The sequence below is a fragment of the Malania oleifera genome, chromosome 1 (assembly GCF_029873635.1).
Source record: "Malania oleifera isolate guangnan ecotype guangnan chromosome 1, ASM2987363v1, whole genome shotgun sequence".
NCBI lineage: Eukaryota > Viridiplantae > Streptophyta > Magnoliopsida > Santalales > Ximeniaceae > Malania > Malania oleifera.
The window spans coordinates 99,565,889-99,578,603 of NC_080417.1; the positions used below are offsets into that span (position 1 = coordinate 99,565,889).

The 12,715-nt window shown below is 35.1% G+C and overlaps 1 protein-coding gene across 2 annotated transcripts in view; it reads right to left on the minus strand.

Moving 5' to 3' along the window:
- Positions 1–222: 222 nt before the first annotated feature.
- LOC131147250 (pentatricopeptide repeat-containing protein At3g29290) overlaps positions 223–12,715 on the minus strand; it is a 31,150-nt gene continuing 18,657 nt past the window's right edge. The window contains exon 3 of one of the 2 annotated variants that reach the window (XM_058097015.1): positions 223–500. In XM_058097015.1, the coding sequence (XP_057952998.1) occupies positions 488–500 (13 nt within the window). In that variant the 3' untranslated portion in view covers positions 223–487. Of the gene's footprint in view, positions 501–8,788; positions 9,242–12,715 lie in introns of those variants that run through there. The other variant, XM_058097016.1, reaches the window with a different exon arrangement.

Consider the following 12,715-nt stretch of genomic DNA (forward strand, 5'->3'; position numbering starts at 1 on the left):
GTCCCCTTTGTGCTAAGGTTTAGGAAATTAGTAACCATAAGCTACGAACTCGAGATTGTTGGGATAAAGATGAGTGGAATGTTGATTTATTAGTGGATCTATTGGATGAAGATCAAGTTGAGGAAGTAATGAACTTTGCTATTGTGACGACCTGTTATTTATTCAACATTTTTTTTCTTTTCTGAATATAATAAATGTCATTTGTCAGAAATACTAAAAATAACATCCCAGGCTCAAAGAGCATTGAGGAAAGTCTGTCTGTCATACATATCTAAGCAACGGTACACAAAACTGGGAATTGCTATATACAATACAATATAATATACCAGAAAACTATACTGCTCTGCGACATATTTACAATACAAAATACCCAGTGACGTCACTACAATCTGAAGACTATCCTAAAAATACTGTTATCTCAAAAATACCTAACCTTCCCACAAGGGCAGCTCAAGTCAATCTCCACTTGCGAGCCTAATCTGCTCGCCTAACTAGATCTCCTGAAAAATGGTAAGTCACTGGGATGAGACAACGCTCAGTAAGTGGAAATATGTTATTACTAGTGTGTGACGACTGAGTTAAATAATTAAAATACTGAAATAATACTGTAATCTAAGAAAACTGATAAACTGTACAGAATATATCTATCTACCATGTAATCTTAAAAATATGACTGTGTATTTGAGTTTACTATCTGAAGGTACTGCTAGTATAATAATATAAATTGCCGCTATGTGATATATCTGTACATAGGAACTTTTGCTATACCATGGGATCTGTATATCATGATATATCCCCTCATGATAGGGTTGTGCGGCTCGTAGGTTGGACTTACTCTAGTCGGCCCTCCAGGTAAGTCAATCTCTATCATCCGCCAATCTGTGATGATCTATGTAGATCCTAGCCCACTGCAATCACTCCGAGCTATCTCAAAGCTCTATCATCGTCTAACCGGCTACCTCAACCCAGCATGCTGGGGAGACTACAAATCTCTCCTAGCATGGTTAGATGAAATCCACATGCTAACTGAGTCATGTGGTTGCACGTGTCTGAAACTAGCAACGGTACCGTGCTCTGTTGTAATTATATCTGTCTGTAATTTCCACAAGGATATGATATTATGTAATACTGTATACATATATATAAATATACACTCATCTTGCTGCTTTTAACATGATTTCAAAAACAACCATAACACTATATTTCTGAGCTATATTATCTGTATGCTCTGTATATAATATCTGTATGCTCCGTATATAATATATGTGTACTTTGTATATAATATCTGTATACTCTGTATATAATATATGTATGCTCTATATATAATATATGTATGTTCTTTATATAATATATGTGTACTCTGTATATCTGCTGTAGCATTTTGATGCTATCACTGTATAATCTGTCTGAGTGTTATGGTCTAGAAATAATGTTTTCTTTGAAAATACTGTAAGTCTAATTTATTTCTAATATTCTGAAATATCTGAATATCTGTAAATCTGAAATACTGTAAAATCTATATATGTAGGGTATTGTAATAACTCATCCCACACATTTGAATAAACGTAGTCTCACGCTCAATTTTTGTAATTTATGTTATAAAAATAATATTCATAATTGTCTGGAAATAATCTGATATACATGCTTGAAACACTCATTCATAATCTTCTGTATGCATAATAAAAATTTCTAGCATAGTATATTTCCCTTACCTTAATTCTGAAAAGCCCCTATTAAATTCTGGCCCTATACCCGCAGGGTTCCTAACTCAATATCCTGAAAACAATATCTCTCAGAACAAAACATCAGTATTTTTTTTACCTACAACATTTCTCATAATTACAAGGAAGGCATAATCTGAACAAAATATCTTACCTTGGATTTGGGATGAATTTCCAATCAACTTTCCCCACGATCTACTCTGGCAGACTTGTGGAGAACTTTGCTAGGAGCATCGTGGTGGCCTCAGATCTTCAATTCAGCGAGAAATGGGGCCAAGATCGAAGAGAGAAGGGGAGGGGGTCGTAGGAGAGAGAGAGAGAAGAGTTCTACACTGAAATTTTGGTTAAATCCCGAGTTTCAGCTATTTATAGGACTGGATTCGTCAACGAAACACGTCACCTCATCGACGAGTCCTTTAATAATTTCGTTGATGAACTTCTTCCCTCGTCGACGAATTCCCTGTGTTCGTCGAGGAGGCCTTGTCTAAGAATCCCAAGTTATTTCATTCAAAGTGCAATGTCGTCAATGAACGCCAAGCCTTCTGCCCCCTTCTGTTCCTGTTTCCATTTCCCCTCCATTTTTATTTAAATACCAATATTTTTTGGGTTGTTACAGCTATTTCTTGCAAGGAGGGTCAAGATACAGTAATTTGGGAACCTTCAACAGATGGGAAATTCACCACGGCAAGTGCTTAGGAAATTATAAGGGAGCATAAAGAGGAATTCTTAGTTGCAAAATGGATCTAGCATCCTATGTTGCCAAAAAGGGTGTCAATTTGTATTTGGAAGTCTTGGTTCACTTGTCTTCCGGTTGATATTCGTATTAAAGAAGTAGGTGTTCAGATGGCCTCTCGATGTGATTGTTGTTCAAATGCCAAGATTGAATCTCTAGACCATGTGTTTTGCACCGGATCTTTTGCTCAGGAGGTATGGAAAAAAGCAGCAGTGGTGTTGGGTGTTAGTTGTATGGCAACGAGTACTTGAAAAAGTAGAGTTAATGTCTGGTTTAGTTGTACAAGACGGGCCTCACAGTTAGGCATTTTGGTAGGTCTTATACCTAGTCTCATCATTTGGAGACTCTGGACTCGTTAATGTAGAGTCAGGATGGAATCAATTCATGAATTGGTGAGAACTGTGTGGCTTGATATTAAATATTGGCTGAGATCCATTTTAGAAAAGTTAAATAAATGTGCACCTTCTTCTTGCACGAATATTGCAGTCCTTCGTGCTTTGGATGTTTAAGTAAAAAATGTGGGGGTTCGTCTTCCTCGTGTAGTTAGATGGTGTAAACCTAGGATAGGTTGGGTTAAGTTGATGGGAGTTGTAGAGGTAACCCAGGTAATTGTGGTGGTGGAGGTGTGATAAGAGATGAAAAAGGTTTATTTAAAGCATCTTTTTCCTCATTATTGGGTTATGGAACAAATAACATGGCTGAATTGAAGGCGATTATTTTAGGGATTAATTTGTGCAAAGATCTCGGATTTGATCAAGTGGAGATTGCATGTGACTCTGCTTTATTGGTTCAATGGATAAATTCTGGGAAGTGCTCGGTCTGGAACTTATGGGAATTGTGGGAAGAGCTTATGCTAGCATTGAGAGGCATACAGTTCAAAGTGGAACATGTTTACAGAGAGGCGAATAAAAGTGCAGATTTCTTTGCAAATAGGATGAATTTGGTATTTTTCGATCATATAGTTGTCAGGATGATCTTCCTCAGCAAGTCAAGGGAATGATTCGATTGGATTTGTTGGGTTTTCCTTCTTTGCGCTCATGATGTTTTTTGTTATCTTTCGGAGTTTTGTTTGTTTTCCACTTTTAGTGGTTTAGTTCTTAGTTTTTTTGTTTGGTTGCTGGTATTTGGTTTTTTGGTTTGGTTTATGTTGTAAGTTATTTTTAGGGTCTTAGAGTTTGCTTTTGTTGTCTCAAAGTCTCAAGATTGGAACCACGATATTCCACCGTCATAAGTGAGGGGTTTTCTAATAAAGCTAGGAGGTGCCACCCTCTTTTACCAAAAATAAAAAATAAAAAATGGAGAAGAATGAGTTGTGAGAACCTTGGGTAAATAGTCCTCAAGCCACAGGTGTGGTTATGTGTTAGTCACAGTGGTGGCATTTACCTAGTGAGGTATGGAATCTAAGGGAACTGCAATTGTTGCTTATTCGATTTTGTTGGAACCTAAAAATGCTTTTATGATTTGAGTTCTAGTGGGAATGTGCTTAGAGACCGCAATTGTGGAATTGGCAGCAGCGTGCTTGCATCATGGCTTTGTTGCCTTATTGACAACCTATGCTCGAGGGCATCATGATGCATTTTTCTAGAGGGCATTTGAGCCATGTTGCTATTGGGCACATAACCTAAATTGGCTAGAGGGCCTTTCTGTTTGTTGTGTTGTGAAAATTTGTGCTACACAACCAAGCTAGGGGATTTCCTTTCAGATGAAAGCTTGAGACTAAGCTAGGGGGCAGTGGTATCAAAATGTTAACCATTATAGATTATGGCTGAAATTGGTTTGTTAGAGGACAAATGATTAAGAATCTCAAGCTTTGGTTTGGGTTGCTTTAAATGTCCGAGGACATGAAAGATTGGTAATAGTGTTAAAGATTGTCACATGAGGTGTGATCCAAGCTTGAGCCTTGAGGACTCGAGGTAGTTCTCATGGTGATCGTGTGATTGGATTTAATCTAGATGGTTAACTTCAAAATTGTGGGATGCTTGAACATGTGGGTTACAATGGGAGTAATTAGGTCCCAGATGTTGAGTTTGTTCATATTTTGGCTCCTTTGGTATGGACTCATCCTTGGAGTTGTCTCAGTAGACTCCTAGTGTGGGGACTCACCTTTGGAATGTGGTGTTAATTTCGAGCTTGGTTTGCTAGATATGGTAACCTTGTGGTTTTGAGATTGATTGTATGCAAGAGACTCCCGGGTGTGCATCCATCTTTGGAGTTGTGTCTTGTGGGACCCTTGGGTGGAGATTCACTTTGGGAACAGGATGTTGGATTTGAGCTTTGTTTTTCTTTTAGTTGGTTAACTACAAAGCGGGTTGATGGTTAGACTTGGAGAACCTTCAAGATGGGATATATCCATGGAATATTAAGGTTAGTATGGAACTAAAATGATATTTTGGGTTGGTTGCTTCATGCGATTAATCGATATGAGTCGCAGCTGGTTTAAAAATGAGTTTTGGCTTCTAGGAAATGATTTGCTTTTGTGAATCAATAGTAGAATGCTCTTCTGCACTTTAATTAGAATTTGGATTTTGAGAGATAAAGTTGTAAATATGAATCCATATCAAGGATTGAGAATTTGAGTTTTAGGAGTCTGTTAATCTTCCGAACTGTTTGTATGCTAGTTAGTGGTCATCTTACGATTAAGCTATGGCGTTGGACATGAGAAGTCTTGGCTTGTATTAGATATTTGAGTGTGGTTCTTAGCGGAGCTTGCATTTGAGTTTGGATTTAAGTCAAGGTTGAAGACCTTGTGTTCAGACATGTTCCACAAGTTCCTTGAGATCAAATTGGTATCAAGTTTAACCTGGACAAGTTTGGCTATGATAAAGAGTTTGGGATTATGGTTGGTCTAAAGCCTTATGTTTTGGGGTTCAACAAGTATACTAGAAGTTGGATCATGTATGTTCATCAACGAAGATGTTGATAAGATGGAGTGGGGCGAAATGTCTGGGCCTTAGAGTTTTATGACCTTGACACATGGTTTTGGTTTATGACTTTTAACTTATAGAGAAGATTGGTTAACATGGATGCGACTATTTAGATGTCATGGGGATGGTTTTGGTATGTCATTATGTTTTTGTGGTTAGTTTGGATAGTACTGATGATGATGTTCTCGAATCAAGATATATGATCATTAGATCTATAGTGGTTACTTATATACGAATAAGAATACTTCGGCATACATAACTTGGGGGAACACTAGGTGAGTGTCCTACCCTTTGTATCCTATTGAGTACTAAGTGAGCACCTTAAGGAGTGCTCAAGGGCAAGCTCTTGACATCCTCGAGGGGTGTCTTAAATTTTCAGGTGGGATCGAGAGCCCTATAGGCAATCCATTTGAGAATGGATTGTTGATACTTTCAACCTAGAGGTTTAGGTGGCCGCCTTTCTTGGTCATTGACTATTCAGTTGGGCGTGTCATCTAAGACCCCAGTTGTTGTATGGAGATGGGAGTTACCTTTAATGCTGGTGAAATGTGAGTTTATCTCTCTTATCGTTTGAGTCTAGGTTCCTCAGTAATGACTTTAGTTGGTTCAAGGGTTGTTGAGTCGCGAGACTTGACCACTAGGTTAGACATTTGAGTGTTTGCTTTAATAAGGATATGTACAACTGAGCTAGGCATGGTGTAATCTTGTCAGTGCATGAGCACAACTTCTTGACACTTTCGGAGGATCTTGGCAAAGGTGATTCCTTTGGCCATTGAGATCTCCACGTCCATGACACATACAATGGGAACTTACCAATTGTTCAACATTGAGATTTTTATTTTATTTCCAACTATTTCTATTTTATTTCCACTACACGATCCTTTCTCAAGCACAAGTTTATTGACTAAATATGTAATGACCTCCTGTTTTTCTATTTTTACTTCCATTGCATAATGCCTTCTTAACTTCTACTTGTATGTGTTTGGTTTGAATGTGTTTTAGAATAGCAAAAGAAACATACAAAATAAGGCATTTCAAAACCGCAATGCAAAAATTATTTTTAAGAAACAAATGGTCTATCCTTTTGTATTGCAGAATAAAAGCACATGGTTGAATAATTTTGACAAGTGTTAAGATTTACTATTTGTTTTTAAAAACAAATGGTATGACCATATGTATTGTATATGTATATTATCATCATGATACCGAAAAAATTTCTCGTGTATTTTATATATAATATTACTCAGTTGTTTATTTTGGCTAGATATTGATAATGAGTACTCTAGTTTGTAGTTTCATCATAGTGATTAGCTAGTTGATTTGGAAGAAGAAAAATTATTCATGGTTATGTGATTGACTTCTATGCTTTGATAGCTAGGATGAAATATCACTTCTTGATATTCAAGATATGGTTGAATAGTGCTGCCCTAGCAATCCAACAATTTTTTTATTTTTCCGGAAAATAACAATGAGTGCTTTATATAGGGTCTGAAAATAATTGAAATTATAGGGATGACAATGAAATGTTAGAAGTTGTTCTTGAATATGGGTGTATGGAATTATATTGAAGCATGATACTTATGAGTATGTAGCCCAAGTTGCACATGTCGAAAATCTTGATGAATAGGTTGATTATGAAAATTATTTTCATGAAAGTGATTATGAATAAAAGTTGATAATGACTTGTATAAGGTTTATGTGGACCCCAATAAGGGGATGAAGCAATTAGTAAAAGTTTTTGCTCACGAAGGAAGTTCAATAGGTGTGGATGCCAATATGATTGTAAGCTTGATAATGCTTCCTCTATGACCTTTAGAGTGCGTTTGACTCTTAACTCTAGATGCAGTGACCATCTATGAAGTTTCTTGAGTATAATATTAATGTGGACATGGAAGCACCCCAATTCAAGCTTAGGATGTTCTTTAGATCATTTGATGAATTCAAAGAGGCAGCTAAACAATACTATCGTAAGTTTAGGTCTCCATAAGATTCAAGAGAAATGATCAAGCTAAGGTAAAGGTTGTTTGCAAAAAGGGGTGTCCATTGTCTTGCTCATATATAGGAAATGAGACCTGACAAGCATACCTTTGTTCTTCTGCCATTGCTTGCATATTTAATAACAATTGAAGGATAGGGTCATATAAGTGGATTTACAAAATTGAGACTTATCCGAGAATATATGGCCAAATAATGGATTTGATATGTGGAACAAGTGGGAAGGGACATGTGATTCCACCAAAAATTGTGGTGCCAAATAAGGGCAAAGAAAAAAAAATTGATGAAAGATGCAAGGAAGGTAAGGGAATTTTTAGCGCCAAGGGAGTCTTCATATGAGCTTGATATAAATTGGTGAATACCAACTTGATCCAAAAGTTTAAGACTTTAGGTGTTAGGCTCAACCATGCATATAAGTTCCATTATCTACTTAATTTTTCTTATATGGGACAAACTCACAAGTGGATTTCTCAATGAACTCCCTTTCACTTGTATTCCAACTATTCCACCTTTAACAAAATTATTTTTTATCACTTGATATTATGCAACCAACTATAAGCCACTACTCAACCATGGGAAAGACCATGAAACCATAGGAGTCCATTCTCTATAGATTAGCATCCATAGGATTTATTGTGCCTCGTCTACGTGTCTACAACTGCAGGTACACATGCATGAACACTCGAACCCAATTCAAAGTCTCCCCTAAAGTAGAAACCATCTCCCACATGGGAGCAAGATAAATTCTCCAACACTTGCTCAAATGAGACTTTACCATCCATGCCTTAAGTACGTGCTTCAAATTGCATTCCACATGCTTTTGAAATTCATCCTATTTCCTACATCCTAACTTTATTCAGATTTATCTGCCTAGCTTAGAGGATCCTTATTGGATTTAGTCACATAATTGGTCCTTCAATGGTTAGTATGTCAAGAGGATTATCTTTACACTTTGAGTTTTACAATGTCACTTGCCCATAGTTTGAACCATCAATTCTGATGTCACTGGTTAGGACTACGGAAATCCTCATCAGTGGGCTTGATATGCACGAGTGAGCACCAACTTGACCTAAAAGTATAAACCTATTGCATCTTAAGGTCAACCATACATATATAAGCAACCATTATCCACTCAAACTTTCCAATATGGGAAAAAACAAGTGAAAATTTTAATAGTAATCCAAGCCTACTAAAGCCCCTAGTTGGAGCTAAAAAAAACACTCAATATGTAGACAACAAGACCAATGCAAAATATTCCACAGTTCCTATTGAGAAGGAAACAAACCACTTAAGAGTGGTGCGAGAAACACAAAGGGTTAAAGTTATAGATCAGTCTCATATTAGATAAATGAGTTGTTAGTTGTTATGATAATTTTGTAAAATAAACGAATGAATGTACTTGAACTCAAATTATGTTGAACAACAAATCAAATTGAACTCAATAGGATCTTCGTTGATACCATAGAGTTACACTAAATTACTTTAGATTTTTTTCCTTTAAAAAAAAAAAAATGAAACAAGGACATATATATCATTGCCATCACAAAGGCACTACATTACCTACAACTACAAAATAGAAAACATTTTTATACTAGAACAAATCATAAGCATTGCCACTACACTGCGTATGTTAAGGACACCATCCTCAAATTCCCAAACTTTGCTACATGCTTACTAAAAAAAATCAAAATTCCACTTGTAAAATAAAAATGCACAAATCACCATATATGACAGAATATTCACTTTAAACTTCTCCAATACCACTTTTTTCTTAACCCTCACTTTTTGGATCAAGACAAGAATCATATCCTTAGCTCGTCCTTGAAAGGCACATTATACCATATTAAGTAACCACGTGAATCAGCTAACTGTAAAACATATATAAAAAAAATTAGGAATGTCTTTGCAAATGAAAGGGGGAAACAAATTTATTGATGGAACTTAAAGAGATTTCAAAAGGGAAGGAGAAATTAATGAATGAGACCAAGAACACCAAAAAATTTCTATATCCAAGAACCTCCTCCCAATGTTAGCATCAGTCTATGATGTTTTTATCAGCATAGTAGTATATTGTTGTAGTAACATATGAGAAGGTGCTCCTAGAGTTCAAAGTAAGCATAATGACAATACCAGGTAGGATGAGTGTTCCATCTTGAGTTAGGTTTTGGCTCCTATATTCAAATAGAGCTAGGGTTTGGCCCCTACGTTCAGATAGAGCAAGGGTTCTTGCAATAGTGGGTTAATGAATAAGTGCCAGGCTTCCCGTAAAAATGATTATACTATTTGAAGGTTGATTGGGATGCCAACACAACCTTCCATTACTAATCTTAATAAGCATTAAGGTTTGGATGGAATCGAAGAAATTTTGGAACTTCAGCACAAGGATTGTATGATATTGAAGTTTAGTTATAATTTTGAACTTAAGTCACAAATTTAATTACTAAATATGTAATTGATTGTTTTTGCAACCAATTCAAAGGTGCCATGGATGGAAACATTCCATTTATAATAGGAAGATGAGGAAATAAAAAGGAAAATTTGTCCTTTGTAGGCCAAAAATCACATACAATGCTTAATCATTGAGTTTGACATACAATTTAAAAGAAATATTGAGCCTTGTAGTGGGCAATTCTAGAAAGAGATAGTACTAAAGATATTAATGCCTCCAAGTTTGTCTCCGTGATGTTGTGCCTTCTCTAATGTTTAAGTTTTGTTACTTATAAGCAGAAAAAAAAAAAAAATGTCGAAGGGCTGGGTTGGTTGTAAGTTGCAATTGTCTATCAAACTAGCATAACACACTCCAAATTAGTTATCATTTCAATATGTTGCACATAGTCAACACCGAAGTTGCAAACTCAGTTGAGATATTGATTTAGGAAAGAGTTGAAGTTACCATATGCTTTATATAAGAAAAAAAAACAAATTTTTTTTTTAAAAGGTAAAAGAATCAAGGAAAATGATTTTAAAAATCTAATAGATTTCTAAGAAAAATGATTAGGCAATGAGCCTTGTGATATCTCTAATATGTAGCAAAGCTCGATTGCTTTATCAAAAAATGACTTTGCTTTGGACATCAAATTTTAAAATAAGTTTTGAACAATATATGTTTTTACAGCTTGGGATGTAACATTTGAAATGAACTAACTTAAAAATCTTTTAGGATGATGAAGGATCATTAATGTTGGATGCATTCAATTTGTCTCATGAAATATTGTCTCTCTCTTCAACAATATATATATGGGGAGGTGATTGCCTCTAGTACCTCTTAAAAAAAGGACTTTTTAGAGGACAATTCCCTTGCTTCCCTTCATTGGCCACATAAATGATAATTTATCTAGAAGTGAACATCAATAAACATTGAAAGTGGAATAAATGATTCCCTTCATCATTGTATTCCACACAAGGGCAAAGCAATGAAGGGAGCAAGAATGGGAGATCAAGTGACATCTTATTCCATGAATTTGTTAAGGAGCTATCCACCCATTTATTCCTATGTAGGAGTTACTTTTAATGCCACACTTTAGTTTGTTCTTTAGCAAGGTAGTTGGCTACGGTTTCTTTGGCCATTTCTTTGCCAACAAAACGAGATTTTTTTCCTTTTGTATACATAAACAAAAGTAAAATGTTATTAGGGTAAACATATAAAAAAGTGGTGAAAAGAATGATTGAATGAAGAGAATAAAGTAGAAAAGGCAAAATTTTACTTGAACACTAAAATAGAGCAAAAGAGTACAAACAGGACAACTACATTTTATCTCCAAGACATAACAAGTGATAGATTGACACAAAATGACTTGGCTAGGAAGTTGCCTCGTGTTAATATGTATTACAGCATTATGAAGGATATAAATTGAAATGAGAACTACTAATTTTCGCATAAGAAATTGCAGGTAGAGATCCGCATTGCTTATACATATATTGCGTGGGCATTGTTTATACAATAATTATGTGCAAGATGATGTGGCAAACATTGGCCGATTAGACGATTAGAGACTTGTACTGTGTTGAATGTTTGATACTTCTGTAACTTTTAAAAATAAACTTTTAAAAAGGAACTAAGAAATAGGAACTTACTAACTTTATTGTAATTCCTATACTCCCCTAGACAAAGGAGTTGAACTGAATATTTTGTAGAATACCTAAAAACATTTAAAATAAATATATATGTTTAAGAGATGTAAATTAATGCATTCACAGTTTGATATTTGAAAATTTTGATGGCATTCGTAAGAAAATAATTCATTGAGAAAAAAAAAAAAAAAAACTCTTTAGCCTTCAAGCTTTTTGAATCTACAAATTTTTATTAAATTCACCCAAAACTTAGAGGTTTGCAATTTAAAAATTTAAAAAGTTATTAACAAATGCATTTTACCTAACTTTTACTTTTAAAAATGAAAAATTGAGCCAAAAAGAAATAAATTCACTCTTAATTGAGTGAGAAAGACCTTATTAATTGGAAAAGAGGATCTCCATTTGATAACACTGCAAAATTTGCACACACATTGATGGTGATCAACCAAGAGAAGTTACAAAAGTTTAAGATGACAACTAACAACAATTGACCATTAGAATAAAGCTGGTGACTATTTTATCTTCATCATCTTCAGCTGAAGTAATATGAGTACTATGAGCATAGTTGCTTGTAACCACCAAGCACCAACTCTAAATAGTGGCTGAGGTTGAATGTAAAACTGTGAAAGCTTTTTTGTAACATTAACACTATAAATACTATTCATGTTTATAGTTAGCACCAATCCGTAGTAGTAAAAGACTCTCTCTCTCTCTCTCTCTCTCTCTCTCTCTCTCAACTTTCTTCTATTATGTTTCTTTGTAAATTCCATTTTTATAGAAATTTAAAGTAATAAAATAGAGTAAGAATTTATTTTTCACTAGCCATGTGTATGCGCTTGGCGTGCTATGTAAATTTTTTTCTTATAAAAGAATAATTGACAATTGATGATGAAGTTATAACACACTAACTCATGCTGAAATAAGTCGGTGAACAGTTAAATTTGTATCCAAAATTCCCACGGAGATGACACTTGACAGTCTATTTAGTTATTTAGCAAGATTTCCAAATCGACACTGAGTGTCATGCATTAAAGTTGTCTTCACAATAAAGGGATTATTTTGATATTTTTCACTTGCGAATTTGTTTTCCATCTGCATAAAGGAAAGGCGAGGGGCATGAGAATTCAAGATCACAACTAATCATACACTGCTTTTTGGAGAAATAAGGTTTCTAACTATCATACTCCCCCATGATCCATCACTTTTTGGACTCTCAGCTCTCATAGTAACCATTAAAATCATGATATTATTGAGGTTTGGAGGATCACCAG